The 20,446-nt window shown below is 38.9% G+C and overlaps 1 protein-coding gene across 5 annotated transcripts in view; it reads left to right on the top strand.

Annotated features, from left to right (window-relative positions):
* Positions 1 to 20,446, top strand: part of KLHL2 (kelch like family member 2) — a 61,921-nt gene that overhangs the window by 35,207 nt on the left and 6,268 nt on the right. For 4 of the 5 annotated variants that reach the window (XM_037377408.1, XM_037377383.1, XM_037377373.1 and 1 more), the window contains 8 exons: positions 1,573 to 1,735; positions 13,050 to 13,159; positions 15,133 to 15,249; positions 16,265 to 16,414; positions 17,378 to 17,495; positions 18,138 to 18,335; positions 19,097 to 19,198; positions 20,124 to 20,252. In XM_037377408.1, the coding sequence (XP_037233305.1) occupies positions 1,573 to 1,735; positions 13,050 to 13,159; positions 15,133 to 15,249; positions 16,265 to 16,414; positions 17,378 to 17,495; positions 18,138 to 18,335; positions 19,097 to 19,198; positions 20,124 to 20,252 (1,087 nt within the window). The remainder of the gene's footprint in view (positions 1 to 1,572; positions 1,736 to 13,049; positions 13,160 to 15,132; positions 15,250 to 16,264; positions 16,415 to 17,377; positions 17,496 to 18,137; positions 18,336 to 19,096; positions 19,199 to 20,123; positions 20,253 to 20,446) is intronic. The other variant, XM_037377393.1, reaches the window with a different exon arrangement.

Here is a 20,446-nt window from a genome sequence, read left to right as displayed (position 1 = left end):
TCTATATTGAAAGCCGTATGTGTAAAACAGATGCTGTAGTGGATTACTGCTTCAAATTGGGGATTAATATTTTGAGGAATAGAAAGATGGGTTTCAAGCAGGCTTCATACATGGCAAGTTTAAGGGAGAGGAACAGCCATAAATAGTAGAAGTGGGACCAAAAAATGAAGTTTAAAGCAAACGTTAGCTTTACAAGTTTGTATCAACTGAAGTCCTTTTTCTTTTAGTTTGGTCATACTTGTTAGCTTTATTTCAAGAAAAAAAGTCTAAAGAGTAAACAGTAACAGTAGCTCTTTAGAAGCCAAGTAGATGGACGCACTTACAGAGATGATGGCAAATTATTTTACAGACAGTAAGACTAAAGCTTCTTCCAAAGGGCAATAAATTAGAAGTATTTTCTGCAGCTTCCATGTAGTACATGGTACAGTTTTCTAAATCGTTTTACTGTGCTCTTCCAGCTCTCTTTATTCTTCCCGTTTTCTTCTTGTTTGACTCTCTCTAATTCTGCCCAGGTAATTGTTTAAATGAAAAGCAAATATTAACAAGAGTTGTGCAGCTGTTGTCTTTAATGTGGTTTTTGCTTACTTATTATTGATGCAGCCCTATAGTGTATGTTTTCTCTATATGTAAGTGAACAGTTGCAAGATTTCTGTGTTAAAATCTTACTTGTCATCCACTGAAGATGCAAGCTAGCATTAATTTCACACTTAAGTGTTCTAAAATAGAAGTCTCATTAAAATAGCTGTCAAAGACACAGAAAAGTAAAATATAGTGAAGAAAAAATTCTAGCTAGCAGGATGGAATTTCACTCAAAGGCACAATTATAGTTCACCTAAATCTCATGTTTAAGTTTTAGTGAGCAAATAAGGTGTATATGATAGAGATTTTTAAATTCCTCTTTACTTTTTCTTGCTTTGTGAAAGTTGAAGGACAGGTAGTAATTTAGACTAATTCCTTACTGATACAGATTTTTAATGAGTTACAGAATATTTTGTATGTTCGGACTTTTAAATGCCTGAATTGTCAGTCTTCCAAGAAGGTCACAGACTTCTTTGGAAGCTGAGTTGAGTCTGTGCTGGAATCAATTGCATGAAGATGCTTATTATTGATGCTAAAAAGTGGTACAATGTCCAGCACTTGCATGCAAACAAGATTTACATATTCTATCATGGTCTAGAAAACTTTGCTTTAAAGAAATATCTAATGCTGAAGGTGTGGAAACGAGATGTAATTATGGAGTGTTGGGAACAGTAAGAAGGGAACTTGTGAATGAATATTGGGAAGAATTTACATGAAGTGTGAGAAATTATAATCTATGGAATGATTTTCCAGTGAACATGGTGTTCATAGAGGTGCTGCTTGTTATTTTAAATCTTAAACGGTGTTTGCAGGGAGATAAAATCATGTTTATGTTGGGTTTAAAGTTCTTCAGTTGCATAACACTGAAATTGTCCTCTCTGTTTTAGTCTTAATTTTTTAATGGATTCTTTTGTTTTCTGTATTAATATTGGGAATCCTCTTGTGTAAGCTCAAAATTGAATTGAGATATTAACACCTGCTTGCTTCTTACAGGTACTGCTCCCAGCAGCTGGTCTCTTGCAACTGCAGGATGTGAAAAGGACTTGCTGTGAATTTTTGGAATCCCAGCTTCATCCAATCAACTGCTTAGGGATCCGTGCTTTTGCTGACATGCACGCGTGCACAGATCTCTTGAACAAGGCCAACACATATGCAGGCAAGTTACCATTAGTATAGCGTGTAGCTTGGTATCTGTCTGTGTGGATACACGCATACGGGTTTGATGCCCACCCAATCTCAACCAGAGGAAACTGAATTTTATCCAGGGTATTGCAGACATGTATCTTCTGATGAAGAGTGTTTTTGATATGAATGTCTTTAAGAGAAATAAAGTCTCCTGGCTGGAACATAGTTACAGTAGGCTGTGAAGATGCTGTCCCTTTGTGCTTATCAGGGCCACGCAGGGTCCAAGCAATTTGTAATTCAGAAAGAAGCTAGCTTTCTGTTTAAAATTTTGCACCATCACTTAAGTGTGGAAATCAGGAAAGAAGAATTAAAATTCTGGCACAAGCAGAAGTCTGTAGGAAGTACATAGGGGAAGAAAGAAGATAAGGGCATGGAGGGGAGCTATGTGTAGCCCCTGTACTGCACTGGCTAAAGAAGCAAGAAACTTGCCATAAATACTGTGTTACGAGCTTGTCTTCTGAAGATCCTACTCATCTAGCCCAAGACTTGAAATTCTGAGCTGTAAAGCGTACCAGTCTCGCTCTTCTTCCTTGACACGAAGTAGATAGAGGTGCATCTTCTAACTCACTGTATAGCCACTGTACAGCCAACGAAGTTTTACTTTCCTTGAAAGAACACTTGCCATTGGGTTGTTTCTCATTTTTTTTCTGAAGGAAAATGTTCTTAATTCTATGGCTAAAAGTACAATGTCATGGTCATCTTAAATAGTGTTATTTGTATATGTAAGAGGACTGGCTCATGGCAAGTCTTGACATCTTTGAAAATTAGGGTTTTATTATGTATGCTGTTGTAAATGAAAAAGCAATTCTGATTCTATGGTGTAGTAACAGTAGTGTTGTATGGCGGGGGACAAGGCAGGCAATTCCCTTTTTCTTCATGCTGGTCAGGCCTCAGGTGGAAAAATACTGAAGCGAACTTTAAGATAGATGCAGAGGCTGAAGTGAATCCAAGGAAGTCTGTGAGAGAAGAGAGTCCTTTCAGTCAAGAAACTAAAAGGTGAGGAGGACAAGGAATGCAAATCTTCCTGTGCATAAAAATGACTGAGTAAGCTTAACTTGTGAGGTATTTTTAAAGTTGTTTCAGATATTAAGGAAAAAAATCTAATTGTAAAAGTTACACAGATCAGGCAAGTTGTCTGTGGATGTTATGGACTGGCAACTGTTAGGCAGCTGTGAAAAAACTAAATAGAGTAACTTTTGATTTAAGTTGATCTAAATCACATCTGTGTGCAAAAATAGATGCTTTGAAATTCTTTCTAGCTTACGTTTCTATGGTTCTGCGAAGGCTAAAATCCTTTTTTTTCTTTTTTTTTCTTCCAAACCCATTTTCTGCTGCTGGAAACTGATATATATGTGTAGTTTCAGAGTGTATTACTAAATTGGTAACTTTTAACATAACAGATTAAAACCTTGACTGGTCTTGATGCCAAAAAAGCTTGCAAAAGGTGGATTGCTAAAGAGTAAATGAAACATTGTGTAAGCTTGTAAGTTTGTAGCATAACACTGTAACCAAACTAAGGCTTTTAATTCACTGGAGTAGCGATCATGCTGTTGGTGGGGTGTGGAGTGCCTTGTGGTCTTGATGTTTGAGTGGAGACTGAAGATGTTACACTGAAGAATTACTTTTTAATTGAAGCTTTTTGTAGTGAACAAACCCCCCTCTTTTATAGGGTTTAACTTACTAGCCAGTGGAGTAGTATAGTTTGATTAGCGCTTTGGCAGTGAATGTTCAGTCAGACAGAAGTGTTTGGAAATGGCGAGGCTGCCGTGCCGGCAGCTGGGAGTGCGCGGGTATGCCTTCTTACGCGCAGCGGGCACTGCCTGCCAGTCACAGACCTTTTCCTGTCTTTTCAGTGTCTCTTGAATGTTTCATTTCTACTTCAGGTTCAGCAAAACTGAATTGCTTTCCATCTAAACATCTTTCCCTTCTCCCTGTCTTCCTCTGTCACTGGTGACTTCAGTGTTCTCCCAGTCATTCAGGTTTGTAAACTTGACAACTTTCTCTCCTCTGCCATTTTCTCTCACCTACTCTGTTGCGTGTTCCTCTTTTCTTTCTTCCCTACCAAGTCTGCTCTACACCATGTTTTCCTTCTGCTGCAATGTAAGTCTATCTCTGCCATAACTTTGTTGGCAAAGGTCAATTTACTGCTTTTGCAATATTCCTTTTCCCCTGGATCAAATTCCAGCCTCTCATCCTTGGCTTTTCCAGTTCAGCAGAATTACCCTCACCTGAACCTTTTATTTAATATCTCTCTACTACTTTTGTGCTTGCAACTAACCTCCTCTGTCCTCCATAATCAAGCTTTTCCCATTTCTGTCAGATTTCTCCAGAAAGCACTTTCCTTGTCTATGCTTCTTTTTTTGTCATCATATTCTTGGAGTCCTGCTGGCCCATACCACAAGCTGCCAGCTCAACTCCTACTGTATTTTTGCTGTATCTGTGTGTTAAATTTTAAGGCAATTCACATTCTGTTCTTACTCCTGAGATAAATGTGCTGTGTATAGTCAGGGTGTGAGCTACTTCATTGCGTTGCACTCTCTGTGCTGCCTTCCTTAATCCCTAGCACTCTGTCAGGCTTAGTGCAAGAGCAATACTGAGAAGAGAATTAAAAATTAAATGTCCTGATAAGGCTGCAGAAAAAATTCATGATTGTATTCCTTTTCATAAATTTTCTAAAATGTACAGTGGCCAATTAGCATCGTTAACAATTAGTAGAGAGTTAAACCTGAAGATTTTCCTAAAATAGAGCACTAAGTGCTTCAATTCATATGTCTAGGTCCAAATAATAGGCTTTTTATTGCGTTGGGTAATTTTAGACCTCATAAAAAAAAAGGATTTTGATGAATGCTTTCAGTTGCCTTAATTTCTAGAAAATTTGTTTTCCAGTATAGATTTTTCTTTTTTAACACAATTACAGGAGATTGTAGTATTTCTATCAAGTATGGGTGTTTAAGGGAAAACCAGAAATGCAGCAAACTCATATGATCAGGTGTCTGTCAACAGAATCCTTGGTTGCTGTCTTAAGTGTGAAACTAAGGTATACAAATCATTTATATTCAGAAGTTTTAGTCTAGTGAAATTGTAATCAAATAATATAGATATCTATTTTAAAAAATTCAAAAGCTATTCAGTTTTTTTCTGAAAGTACTAGTTTTTGTAATGCGTGTCTTACTTGAGAAGTTCTAATGTGTATGTGACTGAATGACTTGGTAATAACTCTGTTTAGACTATTATGCAAAAAGCTTTAATTAAATCTTTTTTTTCTTTGAGTAATATCAAATCCCAAAAGCGATATATGACCTTTTATGCGCTAGGAAGCAAGGCATATGTTTATTAACTAGAATTAATGTTCAGATATTTAAAGTTTTAGGGAACACATTTTGGTATAGCTGTTGCTTAATTTTGAATTTTAAATTATTTTTTCCAACTTTTATTCTGACTGTGCCTTAGTTACTTCTAAACTACTTCAGTTACTTCTAAATAATCTTTGTTCAATTTAGTAGTTGAAGCTACTATTTCTGTAGATTACTTTCTAGAAATATAAAATCTAAAAGCCTGGCAAGACCTTGAGTGTAATATTGGTTAAATGTGCCGGACAGCTCAGGAACTGTGTCCAGCATGTAACGCTCCCTCTCTGGCTGACTTTGTTCAGGCATCCTTTCCTGTGCTCAGAGAGACTCTGCAAGCGGGATGCAGGCAAGTGGAAAGAAGGAAGCTGTTTGCTGGTCCTAGGTGGGACTTGCACGCTACTAGGCTGAGCACCAGCATGCTCAGTATTCCTGGCAAAAGCGTCCAGGGAGGAAAGGTTGGCCTTCATTTCTCCTTGAAACGGGCTGATTGTTGGTGTTGCTGGATGTCTGCTGACTCCCTGGTTTTCTTTTGTACAGTTTTATACCTGTCCAGGTCAACGTTTTTCATATTTTCAAGCTTCTTACTGCCTGTATCTCAGCCATCACAGCTTCTCCCTGCCCCACCCACCCCCCCCACCCTCCCCCCCGGTTTTTTTATCTCAAATAGCATTTTGTACTTTGTCAAGACTTTCTAACAGCTGAAAAAAAAAAAAGTCTGATCCACAGATACATGGCTGCGCCCTTTCAGAATTAGGCCTTGTATCACAGACAGCTAACTCCCAGTAACAGACGTTTTGGGATTAGGGCTCCAGAAACTAGAATGAGTACAGAATAGGATTATTAGATTGAAAAAGCAGTGAAAATATTTCCCTGCTAGAGAAGCATTTGGATGCTTTTTGGACTTCTCCCAGTCTTTCTTTTGTTACACTTGCTATTTTATACTTACGAAAAAGAGGCAGGGTGATACTTCTGCTAATAGACAGTGATGGCATAAAGAAATGGATGCCAACGTAGATCAGAAGTTATTAGAAAAGTGAAATTCTGGAACTTCCTTCCAGTGGGAGTAAAAATCCTGCTTCTACTAAAACAGGAGTTTCATAATCCTATGGTGAGGTTGGTCCTCCTGTAGCAGGGCGTGAGATTTCTATAATTGGAGTCATTTATATACATCTATGATGCCTATGGAGAGACCTGAAAATTGTGGACAATTGATACAGATTACTTGGAATGAGCTTTTGTTGAAATTTGATTTTCTGAGGGGCTGCCTATTCTCATGATGGTCCAACAAGCGGTCCTGCTCTGATTCCTGTCGCACTTGCACTGTTAGGGACTATGTACAGCTGAGGCCTCTCACCTTTCGTGTGTGAAGAGTATGTGGCATGAACGCTGCTAGTCCATCCTGGTTTTTGTCTGGGATGCATCTTACACATGCTTAGAGGATGTGTAAAAAATAACAATTTTTCCTGAGAATAAGGTGCATTTTGTAGTTGTCCTAATGGTACCATAGAATGATTTAGGTTGGAAGTGACCTTGAAGGTTGTCTAGTTCCAACCCCCTGCCACAGGCAGGGACACCCGAAGATAGGTTGGTAAAGCCTTTTAATGAGGAGGGGTATGCCAGCTTGGACTAGAATGACACTGGCTCAGCGCTTATTTCTTGACATAGTTATAACCAAAGAATAACAGTGTACCTGCACTCCCCGCATAGGTTGGTACAGGGCTTGGAAACACCGGATTACCTGTGGAGGGAGTATCTTTTGAAGACCAGCTTTACACAGCAAACCTTCTTGGCTTTTAGCATTGTGCTGAGGAGATGTTGAAACTTTTGTTAGGGAATCTTACCACGTGTTGTGAAGCAGGGATTGGTGTGTTGTACTTAACTGTGGGATACAGCATTCTTGATTCTGGTGCTCTGACTAGACTTGGAAGCATGCATGTCTGTAGACTATTCTTGTGTACCTTCCTCCGTATGCATGAGATTGAAAGGATGTAGTTAGCAGAATCATTCTTATGATTCTATTCTGAGTAGCAACGTCTGTTGCTATGCTGCTGTTACCTTGGCTGCTATGAATTTCATGGTGTTCTCAAAAGCAGTTATTTAAGCATGAAATTAACAAGTGAGTGAGATTTTTGTAAAAAAAAAATTGGTTCTGCAATGTTTAGTTTCTGCTGGTTCTCCAACTGGCAGGGTTTATGCCTAACCCTCTGTAATAAGGCTGGAGTTCCTGCTTGACCAGTGCCTTGTGTTAAATGATTAGCAAAACCCTTATGTCCCAAGCCAAAACAATCACAATGTGACATTTTGAATTGCAGCAATAATTAAATGAATGAATTCTTGCTAATATATTTGTTTCATCTGCTTGAGAAACTGCCATTGTTCTTTTAAGTGGATGTAAGGTGTAGATCTTTCCAAGCTCCCATTCTCTGCATTGCTCTAAACCAAGACTTTATCAGTTCAGCAAGAAGCTACATTTCTGGAAGGTTCCAGCTAGTTTTGTAGCATTATTGTGTCATAAAAATGCAGGTACTCCATTTATTTTATAAAAAATATCATCATCTGTTCTGCAGAATAGAAATAGTTGGCCTGAACCAGACAAAAGACACTTATGAGACTCAATATATTCAATTGTGATATTGCTTCACACACTAGTAGACATTGTAATTAAAAGGTCTAGGGAATATGAGGGGGTTTCTCCTTTTTCCAGCTGCAGCCTCTGGCACTGATAAGCTCTGGCCATGTTCTTCATGCCTGTTAATGTGGCTTTGGGAAGATCTTTGGGAGAAGATTTCTGAAAGTGTACAAAATCTTAAAAAGATTTCTGGAAATGGATATTAACTGTCATCAGCTGCTGGAACACCTCAGAAAAATGTTAGAAAATGACTGAAGCCTATTAATGATGGAACAGAAATTTAGGCAGTCTATGGCAGTGTCATACAGAGAGACAAACACTGCTAACAGCCACTGTCATATAATAAAAAGGAGAAGATGGGTTACAGGCTGGGTTTTTTTGGCCACCATGATTCATTGGAAGTTTTTTTAATCCGAGGGAACTTCAACAGACCTTTGTTACTGTACTTGTTTATTCCATTTAGTAAAGGCAATTAAGCAGGGGAGGTCTGACTGTAGGTATATAAAGGAGTGAAATAGTGTTTGTGAATTAATCAACAAATGTGTATAGCATAAAATGTCCCATGCATATTTCAGATGTAGCTTTCCTTCCTATGTAATTGAGAAATATAAAGTTAGCATCAACGTCTTTCTGGCCAGCAAGATTATGTGCCTTTTGGATAGAAGAGGTAGGTCAAGTGCTTGCTGCTGCTCTGTGCATGTATAATACACATCTCCAGACTCCATAATGAAAAAGTACCAAAAAGTGGTACATTTACAGCTCCTGTTACTCTCCTGTGCTCTGTATACTGGTATTGTTTACTGTACTCCCAAATGTTTTGTTACTAGCCCCTCTCATGTTGTTTAGAACTTCCTTTTTGTTCTTTTAGTTTGTCCCTGAAGCTGAAGTCCCATCCTGCTGGTACAGGGCAGGCAAGGACAGATCTTTAGCTGTTCAGATAGAAGCTGTCTCTGTCGGTTGCGAAAATGTGAAAATCTGTTTTTCATATGCAATTGGAACAGTTATTTTAGAAATGTCCTAAAAAGGAAGACACGGTTTTTAAAGGCAGATTTTAGTTTTGATAATAATAAAAGTAGGATTCTACTTGCTTAGGAAATGGGAATTTAGGAGCCAAGCCTCTGCAGCTCCTAAGCCAGCTTGTTTCCAGGCTGCCTGACTCTGGAGCCAGCTGGCTTCAATGTCTGGGTAAAGTGGCAAGAAGTGGGGCAGGATTCCAATACAAATTTGTCAAAGTTGCACACTGTGTGGAAAATTCTGATTTGGAAAAAAAATAAGTTTTTTATTCTCATGAATACTTCCAGCCTACTATTGCAACTATTCCAACTTCCAGTTCTATCTGTTGGCTTATCTAGGAGATGTTAATGAAGAAAATGTTACCTAATGCACCAAATAGAAATGAAGCTAACTAGAGAATTTTCAGGGGAGGGATGCATGAAATAATCATGTCATAAGTTTTGTGATGTTTATTTTAATATCTCCAGATTACTGAAGCTTTCCGGATGTAAGCAGTAAGATCAGATAATACAAATCCTAATGCAGATTGCAGAAAAAGCCCACACAGCCCCAATACTATTTTTCTGTCTTAATTATTGGATAAAGAGGATCAAAATGGGATTTTTTTTGAATCATAGTATTTCAAAGATGCTGATATCTTTCTTGTCAAAAGGAAGCAAACATTTGAATTTCATAAGCATTAGATTTATATATAATAAAATAATGCCTTCTGTCTGCAACATTTGAACAGCTTTAAATAAATTTCCTCTGGGAGATTTAATTGGTGTTTTTGTATTTCGTTGTTCCTTTTCAATTTCTAATTATTTTGAATAATCCATTTAGCTGTAATTTCAATTGGCTTCTGCCAAAAGGTTATCTATCAATCAGTTAAGATGGTCTCCTTGACAACAAGAGATCTGGTTCTTAAGAGACAAGTGATTTCACCTTACCTGTTTTTTTGATGACTGACATTCATATAGCAATCTACTCTCCAATTTCTCTTTTTTCTGTAATTCATTCAGCTGAGGATTTGTTTTCTGGTGTTGCTAGAGAACCTGAGCTTGTAGCTATTGCCTGAGTAGTTTGTTTTAATTTCTCCTTTTTTTTTTTTACACTTCTTTCTTCTCTTGGTCATGTGCCTTGTTTTGTGCTTTAAGACAGGTGCTGGCATCCAGTAAAGCAGTCTTAGTTTTTGTTCAAGTACTATTTTTTTTCAGGTTTTCTTCTACAATTCTCTTTCTGGCAAGAAAACAGAAGGCAACCTCCATTCATTGTATTACTTTGAAAATTCTCAACTTTTACTCTTCTGGTTTAGAGGCTGGATCTCTTCCAGTTTGGGGTGTGTCATAAATCTAAATCAACTTTGATAAGGCAAGGTTTTTACATACAAGTCTATAAAATCAACGGAGATTTCTAGTTTACGAAGTGTATCCTGTTGGATGTGATCCACTGTTGGATCAGCTTTCTCGAGGGAAGGTGAACAAAGCTTCTGAATCTCAGGCTTGAGACTTGTATGAGTGTTGCTTCCTAGCTCAGCTTCCGAGTACAGTCAGGCTTGCTGTTTTGTGGCACTGTCACTTGAAATTTGGAGTTTATCACAAAGGTAATCTATGTAAATTACCTTTCTCAATTTCTGTTTGCCATATGCAAGTAGTAAAATTCATCAGATACTTATTTCAATAAAAGTACCTCAGAAAATTCTACTTCAGCTTAAGGAACTGCACGTAGGTAGTCTGAAAAGCAAACTTACACAAAGGTTTGTATGGACTGGAGACATAATGGTGGTGTTATAAAAATCGGTAGTATTTCTTCTCATCCTTTCTTTCCCATTGCCTGAAATAATGCAGAAAATATTACCCATCCATCGTAAGAGAATGCTGCAGAACTGGAGGGACTGTAGTGATGACGATTGCATGAATGAAAAGGCTGGTAGGATGAGGGACTGAAAAGGCAGGGCTTGGGAGACGAAGGCTAAAAAGGAATACAGAATAATGAATGATTTTGAGTAGACAGACTGTGGCTTTCCCTACTATGTATTCAGCATTAGAACACGGGGATATTAAATGAAAAACTGATTAATTGTAAACTGGGTGTTAAGTTTAGATGTGGGGCTTTTTGTTCAATGAGACTGGGATTATTACTACAGGAAAGTGTTAAAGTTAATTTAACAGGATTCAAGGGGACTGAACTGTATCTCGCTGAACTCATTGTTTAGTGAAATGTGGTTAAGGTAAAATGTCATTCTGCGGGCTAGCAGTCTCTAATCTTTCATGATTATAGTGAGACCTTTATGGGAGGAGGTGTTACTGCCGTGCTTTTTGTATATATTCTTGGACTTTTGCCTGAAGCTATTTGTGTTGTCTGTTTCAAGGAACAGAATGCTGAATTAGATAAAGGATGAGAATTATACTGTGTTAAGTTTATCTTTTTATGCTCTCTAGGCTTTAGTACAGTGTGAAAAAGCTGTTGTACCCTACAAAGTTGACCTGAGAAATTTAGACTCCTTATGCTGGAAGCATTCAGCATTCTTTAACTTTTCTGAACAGCTGAAGACAGTTTGTCAGGTGTGGAGTCTTAACTATAGTAGCACTAGTGGAGTGATACAAAAGGTTTTTTAAAAATTCTTTAGTTTGAATATGTTTGACTTTTCTCTACATATTCTAATTTTGAATTAATTGTTGAATTCCCAGTAACTTCTAGTCCCATCTAACTTCTATAAGAATAGCTGAAGAGGGGAAAAATAAGTTAACTGTATGGAGCTACTTTTTAAGCAACTGAATGGCTTAAAATTTATTTTTAAGAAAGGGAGAGGACAACTGAATAACTGAACAACTACTTGATAAAGATATATGCTCTATGTTAAAATAAAATGCCTGATTCTACAAGTAAACCATTAAATTTTGTCAGTTCTGTTTACTTTGAGGCATTAAAAAACCCTCTGAGTAAAAATTACACGCCTTCTACATGTTGTAGAGATTGTGATACGTAATATTTTTATGACCTTGGAGAAGCTCTGACTGGTGGAACAGGATCCAGGCTTGTTGTTTGATTTGACACTGCTGGTAGGTCTAATGAATCAGCCACTATTCATGTTGAACTACAGGTTTAAAATATGTTTTTGAAAAACATACAGGGTGTATGAGGGGTCTGGGCAGGCTGGGCCGAGGCCACTGTACGAGGTTCCACCAGGCTCAGTGCCGGGCCCTGCCCTTGGGTCACAGCAACCCCCCGCAGCGCTCCAGGCTGGGGGAGAGCGGCTGGGCAGGGCCTGGGGGGAAAGGGCCTGGGGGTGCTGGCTGGCAGCCGGCTGGGCAGGAGCCAGCAGGGTGCCCAGGTGGCCAGGAAGGCCGGCAGCGTCCTGGCTGGTGGCTGAAACGGTGTGGCCAGCGGGGCAAGGGCAGTGACCGTCCCCCTGCGCTCGGCACTGGTGAGGCCGCACCTCAGGTACCGAGTTCAGGTTTGGGCCCCTCGCTGCAAGAGGGACAGGGAGGTGCTGGAGCGTGTCCAGGGACGGGCAGCGAGGCTGGTGGGGGGTCTGGAGCACAAGTCTTGTCAGGGGCGGCTGAGGGAACTGGGGTGTTCAGCCTGGAGAAAAGGAGGCTCGGGGGGAACTTATTGCTCCTACAGCTGCCTGAGAGGGGGTTGTAGGCACGTGGGGGTCGGTCTCTCCTCCCAGGTAACAAGTGACAGGACAAGAAGAAAAGGCCTCAAGTTTTGCCAGGAGAGGTTTATAGTGGACGTTAGGAAGAATTTCTTCACTGCAAGGGTGGTCAGTCATTGGAACAGGCTGCCCAGGGAGGTGGTGGAATCACCATCCCTGGAGGTGTTTAAAAAATGTGTAGGTGCAGTGCTTAGGGATGTGGTTTAGTGGTGGGCTTGGCAGTCCTGGATCATTGGTTGTACTCTCTGATCTTAAAGGTCTTTTGCAACCTAAATGAATCTATGATTTTATATCCTTTTTATAGAAATATTTTGCTGTATTGGTTTCTACAAAATTAGCAAAATGAGATTAAAGTATTGTCAAGGACAAGTGCTGAGATGAAGCAATGCTGAAAATGATAATTGCTATGATTATACTAAAAGTAGCAATGGGTTTTAACATTTCAATTATTTTAAAGTCTTTAAATATGAAAGCTAATTGTGAGACCAAGCTTTACCCTATATAAAATGTTTTAAGTTAAGGTGTTACTTCTAGATATGACAAAATAGAATGCATATTGAATTGTTTTCCTCTATTTTTTCCTCTGTTGCTTTAATACTTGTAGTGGGATACATTTTGCACTGTGTTAGAATATTTCTTTTCCTCCAAACAGAACAGCATTTTTCTGATGTTGTACTTAGTGAAGAATACCTCAATCTTGGTGTAGAGCAGGTGTGCAGTCTTATATCCAGTGACAAACTCACAATTGCCTCAGAAGAGAAGGTAAGGCAAGACCATCTGTACGCCAGTATTCTTTTTATCCTTTTGGGTGAGAGGGTAAGCTTGCTTTTACTGCACTTGTACACTTAGTTGGATGTGTTCTTTGTTTCCTCAGTGAAATTAGGCATGTTTTGTGCTCAAGTTTAAAGGATTTCCCCCAAAAGTGTTGTCAGTCTGATGATGAATATTAGTCTCAACTCTTAAAAATCACATAACCCTTTGTTCTTTGAAAAAATGGAATTAAATGGAAATTCCTTCTCATCCTCAAGCAGAACAAATAGAACACATGCTGTGAGTCACATACATGGGAGTTTGGTTTTTCAAGGGATAAATAACTCAAAAATAGTTTGAAAAGCAAGTATATGCTATCCACTAACATCATCATCATCAGTCCCACAAAGGAATTAAAACTGTATGTGTATGTGGGCTGTTAAGCCTACCTGAACACAATACGGCTTGCAAAGGAGATGGTTAGGTAGCTCCGTATAACCAAACCTGAGTTTAAGTGTGTATTGGCTCAGCGTTAGCTAGATCTCATTCTTCCAGAGCCATTTTTGAAACTGTGATCTTCAGTGGGCCCAGTGTACCATTTTGAACCTCTACTGGTTTTCAGGCTGTAGTCGTGTTCATTTTGAGCTCTTGAATCCAGTTGTGATCAATTTAAAATGTGTTGGTTTTCTTTTTCTAAGGCATATATAGTTGTACTAACACCTCTGTTCAAATGACGCTAAATTGTGTTCAAAAGCATGTTTGAAAACTGAGTTGTATGGCTGGGCAGTGTTTTGTGTTAAAACTTTTGAAATTTTGATTCTAAGAACTCTCTGCCTAAACTGCAGCTAGCAAAGTCATGTTGCTGTTCCCATAATACCCTGAAGGTCCAGATCTATCTGTCACTTTGATACACGTGATGCTGCTTTTGTGGAGTGTAATTAAGGTTTAAATGCTCTAGTGTATGATGAGCTGTGCCGTGGTTTAACCCCAGCCAGCAACTAAGCACCACCCAGCTGCTCGCTCATTCCCCCCAGTGGGATGGGGGAGAGAATCAGAAGAGTGAAAGTGAAAGAACTCATGAGCTGAGATAAAGACATTTTAGTAAGGAAAGTAAAGCAAAAGCTGCCCACGCAAGCAAAGCAAAGCAAGGCATTCATTCACTGTGTCCCATTGGCAGGTGACGTTCAGCCACCCCCAGGACAGCCGGGCTGTGTCACTGGAGCAGTGGCTTGGGAAGAGAAACGCCGTCACTCTGAGTGTGTCCCACACACACCTCCTTCTTCCCCAGCTTTATAGCCTGAGCGTGACACCACATGTTCTGGAACACCCCTTGTGCCAGCTGTGTCCAGCTGTCCCGGCTGTGCCCCCCCAGCTCCCTGTGCCCCCCAGCCTGCTCGTTGTGGGGTGAGAGGCAGAAGAGCCCTCGGCTCTGTGCCAGCGCTGCTCAGCAGCAAGGGAACATCCCAGTGTCACCAGCACTGCTTCCAGCACAAATCCAGAGCGCAGCCCCACACCAGCTACTGGGATGAAAATCAACCCTGCCCCAGCCAAAACGAGCACAGCTGCTGTGCAGTAGAGAAGAAACTAGGCTTCTCCTAAGACGCAGTGACAAGTCATTTGAATGATGATGTGGCAGGCTGATTCTCCCAAGAAATGCAGAAAAGTATGAGGATTGTAATATCGCAGCTGCTGTGTTGCTTGTGTACCTAGTTTTATTGGATTTTCAGTGTCAATGAAATTACAGTGTGCATTTTGTCAATGTAGCACGGCTATCCACAGTAGATATCCACAAAAAGAGACTGGCTCGTGCATCTTCAGAATTTTGTAGTGGATAAATACAGGAACACAGGGAGCTGTAATTGCTGTTGTCTTTTCTTACATTAGGAATTTTAGTATAAGCAAAAACTATTTTTGGAGGCACACTGATATTTTCATACTTATGAACTTGTAAGTCAAGGGACTTGCATTTGTTTGTTTTCTGGAAGGTATTTGAAGCAGTGATAGCGTGGGTAAACCATGACAAAGATGTAAGGCAGGAGCTAATGGCACGCCTGATGGAGCATGTTCGGCTGCCTTTGCTATCCCGGGAATATTTAGTTCAGGTAAGCAAAAAGGAATACTAATTCTTCTGCACGTGAACATTTCCACTTATTTATTTTTAATGTCAGATGGATAATTTAAACAGGGTAATGCAGTGTGTTACTGACAGTAAAAATAAACAGACAGCAATTACCATATATGCACGTGCACATACATGGAATGTCAAATGAGGGATTGCCACATACAGGATGACATAGATAAGTAATTTATCTGTCTGGTTGTCTACTTGTCATACCACACTAGTAATTTGAATGATTTAATTTGCTGAGATCCAGTTGGCTTTCATTTGTAATTTGATCTTTGATAAAAGTTTTGTTTTCATAAGGGAATTTTCAACCTCAGAATTGCATCTATTGTTTAAGTTTTTTAGGAATGAATGACAAAGGAAACATTCCTTTACCTGGTTCAAATATAATGCATTTTTTCAAATTTTATAAGCTCATTTTGAATACTTTGGTGTCGGGATAAATATTTAACATTGAAAATATGAGTTTGCTATTAACATTGGTTAGTAGGTGTAGTAGTATGTTGGTAGGTACTATGGTTAGAAATTCTGTGTTTGTGATGCAAATGTCCTCCACTTTGTGTGGGTTGTTTTGGGGTTTTGTTTGGTTTGGGTTTTTGGGTGTTTTGCTGCTCTTGTCTGTTGTGGGGTGGCTTACTAATTTGTTAAATTTGTCTGTGCTACTTCTGCGCGCGCCCCCCCCCCCCCCGAGTTCTGTACTTCCTGTATTTGAAAAGTCAAGAAATATGCCAATTGTAAGAAAAGTGATTTACCTTGCCTAACACTGCTTCTTTAACTTACTAACTGAGAATCAACTTCTGATTTTTATTTATTTTTAGTGACTGCATATTGCCATCACATAAATTTGTGTCTAAGTGGTTAAATGACAATCTAAATAATTAGATTAATTTGCATTTGTGTGATATGACACAGGCTTTATTACAGTTCAGATTGTGATTTGTATTTGCTTCCTTAATATGCTCAGACCTTGTTAAACTTCTATTAATAAACAGAGAGTTGAAGAGGAAATACTGGTTAAGAACAGCAGTGCTTGTAAAGATTACCTCATTGAAGCTATGAAGTATCACTTGCTGCCAACTGAGCAACGAGCATTGATGAAAAGCACTCGAACAAAATTGAGAACACCTGCTAGCCTTCCAAAAGTAAGACGCTTGTTTTTCTTATGTACTTATTTCTTCAAACTGCATTTTAAAAGATTTCATGACAGCATGACTGTCACTTGGCATATTCCAGTAAAAATTTTCGTACCAGAATTATTTATCACAAAAATATAACAAGTGATCAGCTTCATCCTCCGTACTACTTATGGCATAGATGTTTTAGTCTCCCACCTACACACCACCACCACGACCGCTACCTCCCCTAGCAATAAGTATTTTTTAATAAGTGTTTCAGCATTTGAGAAATACACAATTATGGGGAAGTAAACCTATTTTAAAAAAACCCAAACAATCAAAACAAAGACTGAGTCTTCTGGTTTGAGGCATTTTATGCAATTTTTAGCTAAATAATGCCTTTAGTTCATTTTGGGTGGAAACAAACGTTAGAGATGATCTTATTTTCAGAGTACTATTATGGCAACTGTGATAACGGAATAGGAGATTCTATTCAGCAGATTTAGCATGTTTCTGTCAAAGGAACCAGTTAATGCTGTTCTGTGGTGGATAGTCACAGTACTGTTGAACATCAGAGACACTGGATTCTGGGACCTGAGGTCAGAGTAGGATGTGAAGATACAGCAGAACTTGCCTCATTTGTGGGAGCTCTACCTAGATTCTAATTGATTCCTGCTTTTCTACCTCAAATATTTTCTCTGGGCACAATAATTACAAATTGCATATGTTGTTTTTTGGTTTTTTTTTTAAACAAAACAACAAACAAAAAACCCACTAAAAATAAAATGACAGACAAGAAAAAACAAAACAAAAAAAACCCCACCCAAATTTTGCCTAGTTCACAAGATTTAAATTTCTTTTTTAGGAGAATTGTCCTGTAGTTATTTCTTGTACAGAAGCTTGATTGATTTTTTTTTTAGCACTTTTTTTTACCTTTCAGGTGCTCTCATATATGCAAATAACTAACAAATATTATTGTTTCCCTTTTAGTTGATGATGGTAGTTGGAGGACAGGCACCAAAGGCTATTCGCAGTGTTGAATGTTATGATTTTAAAGAAGAGCGCTGGCATCAGGTGGCTGAACTGCCTTCCAGAAGATGTAGAGCGGGTAAACCATGTCTAATTTTTTGTTGTGGTTAGTAATGCTTCAGGATTTGGGCATCTATATAAAGCATTGTATGTTCTTTGGAACAATACTTAAGATATTTATCTGAGAAGGGCTAAGCCTTGACTTCAGTGTTCATTTTTAACATCTGAATTACTTGCTAATCTGGAGCAATACAAGTTTGGTAACTTGATCTTAATTTGTGCTTCAGTTTGTAATCAGTAGAATAAACTGCTTTATTACTTCCCATAGATACAAAGGATAACTAAATTTAAATATTAATGCATAATAATAATGACTTATTTTGCTAATAAATACCCTATTATTATTAAATGAGATGAAGAATGTGAAGAAGTGATCAACCAAGACTAAAAATGTCATCTTAAAGCAGCTGAGATACATAAGCAAGAAGAAATTCCGCAAGCGTGACATTCAGAAGTGTGAGGTATTACTAAAAAAAAAAGTGTCCAAACTTCTGGTGCTCAATCTGAATGAACTGTGGCGCTGGGACACTGTCAAAAGCCTGATAGTGTCATGAGTACTGTACATTGTGTCATGTATCTGCATACTTGGGACAGTACAGAATAAAATTAATTGACAAAGAAACTGAAACGCGTATCTTTCCTCCCTGCTTCCCTGCTCTAGGAATGGTGTACATGGGAGGAATGGTTTATGCCGTTGGTGGTTTCAACGGTTCTTTGAGAGTGCGCACAGTGGATTCCTATGATCCAGTGAAGGACCAGTGGACAAGTGTTGCTAATATGCAAGACAGGAGAAGCACACTGGGAGCAGCTGTATTAAATGGCCTTCTTTATGCCGTGGGAGGATTTGATGGGAGTACAGGTATATTTGCCTTTATACACTGCTGATTGGCATTGTCTGCTTGACATAATTTTATCAAACCTGAATGTCTCTTCCCTGGTAGCTGTGATGAAACCAGGCACGAGCCTGGCCTGGCATCTTGTGGTGTGGAATGTGCTTTAGTGGTCACGTCCTTCTACCTGAACAGTGGACTGTTTGCTCCCATCCAAGAGTTTAGGCTTAAGCATCAGTGACTCTTTAACAAGTTTCCTTCCAGTATTCCTTCTATAGTCAGAGTCCTTAACCCATGGAAGGTGTGAGCATAAAAATTACCTGATTGCTTTTGTCCTATTTGCATACGAAATATGTATCTGCATTTTCATGTAGCATAAGTAGGATTACAAAGAGCTTTCTCTGACCTGTGGGAGAGCTTTGGACATAAACTGTTCATTCTCTTCACAGGTGCATTAAACCATTTGTGCAGAGATGATGCTTTTTGTCAATAACTATTACAAAAGCATATATAGGAGAGAGCATTGTGACTGACTTTAGAAAGAAAGAAATCCAGGGAAGAATTTTTCAGCGTTCCACAAAAGCTTTTATTAATTTGCCCATTTTCAGACACCAAGAATGGCTTGACTGTAATTGGTTATCTAAAGAACAGCAGTTGTGCCTTTTGCACGGTAATTAACGGTCCTTAAAATGAAATAATTTGAATTTTCAGTTATGAAGAATTTCCTGGAAGGTAGAGAGTATGTTGCATCCAGATTTACAGAGAAAATAATGTTACATTTTCTTTGTAGGTTTATCATCAGTTGAAGTTTACAACTTAAAGACTAATGAGTGGTTTCATGTAGCTCCAATGAACACAAGAAGAAGTAGCGTTGGTGTAGGTGTTGTTGGAGGTAAGTTGACAAATGACATTAAAAAGATGGGGGGAGGGGAAAGCAACCATTTACCTTACTACCTTTTCTCACTTTTAAAAACATACATCAGATCTGTGGTTTTGCTCAACCTTGTAATTCAAATGGTATGAACAATACATAATCATTCTACTTGGTTTAATTTTTTTTTCCCAGAGCTTCCACTGTGCCTGAGGCCAAATGAAGGAAAAGCTTGCTAAGCATGCATGCTCTAGGTTACATGTCAGCAAAGCTAGAGAGCCTGATGACTGAACTGATGACCTTATAAATTGGTCTTTAGTGATGTAGCACTGCAGTATTGTCAACACTGTTATCTGTGGCTGACTTTGCTAGTTGCACTCTGGGGATGACCTCAAGGACAGTGCCAGGAAAACTGCTGGCTTTTGAGTAAGCTCGATGGTGAATAGCCTGGATGTTGCTTGCACAGTGCAGACTTGGGCTGGCTCGTGGGTCTTAGCGTAGTTTCAGGTGTGTGTTTTAACTGCATAGGAACCACTGCTAATTCTGATCTGAAAATGCAGACACTGCAAGAAATTTTCATGTGAATTTTTGATATTTCTAGGAAGCCTATTTGCAAGCTTCCAGTGCTGGACATACTTGAATTAGCTTGCTTTTGAACAGTTCTTAATGAAAACCAGGGTAAAGTACCTTTTGTATTTCAGCTGGGCAATTTAAAATCTTTTGACTCGCGTTGTTCTTGTTAGATAGTGGCTGCCTTTTACATCCTAAAAATGACAAGAACTATAGTGTAGTATCTCAGACTGTTTACAAAATAGAAACTCAGTAACTGATTGATGATAGGTACTGATTCGGAGCTAATTCAGAGAATGATGGCTTTTCCTCAGCCTGTGTACTGATATAGTCTGTGTGCATTAAAAATTTGTGGGTTTCTCGGTTATCCTTCCAGGTAAACTGTATGCTGTCGGTGGCTACGATGGGGCGTCGCGTCAGTGCCTTAGTTCAGTAGAATGCTATGATGCTAATACAAATGAGTGGACTTACGTTGCAGAAATGAGCACTAGACGGAGTGGAGCAGGTGAGTGGATGAGAATCAACTATCTCTGTAAAACTGAAACAAATTTGTCGTTTTAAAATGTGTCTAAAAATATAAAAGGTAAGCTGAAGTCTGTGTCCATTGGAACATGTTAGTCTTAGATGGTTGATACGTTGCAGGTTATAAATACAAAACTGTCCTACAGAGTAAGATTGTCTATTAATAGTAAATAGCTT

Source organism: Falco rusticolus, chromosome 1, assembly GCF_015220075.1.
Source record: "Falco rusticolus isolate bFalRus1 chromosome 1, bFalRus1.pri, whole genome shotgun sequence".
Lineage (NCBI taxonomy): Eukaryota > Metazoa > Chordata > Aves > Falconiformes > Falconidae > Falco > Falco rusticolus.
This window is presented reverse-complemented; position numbering and strand designations above follow the sequence as displayed.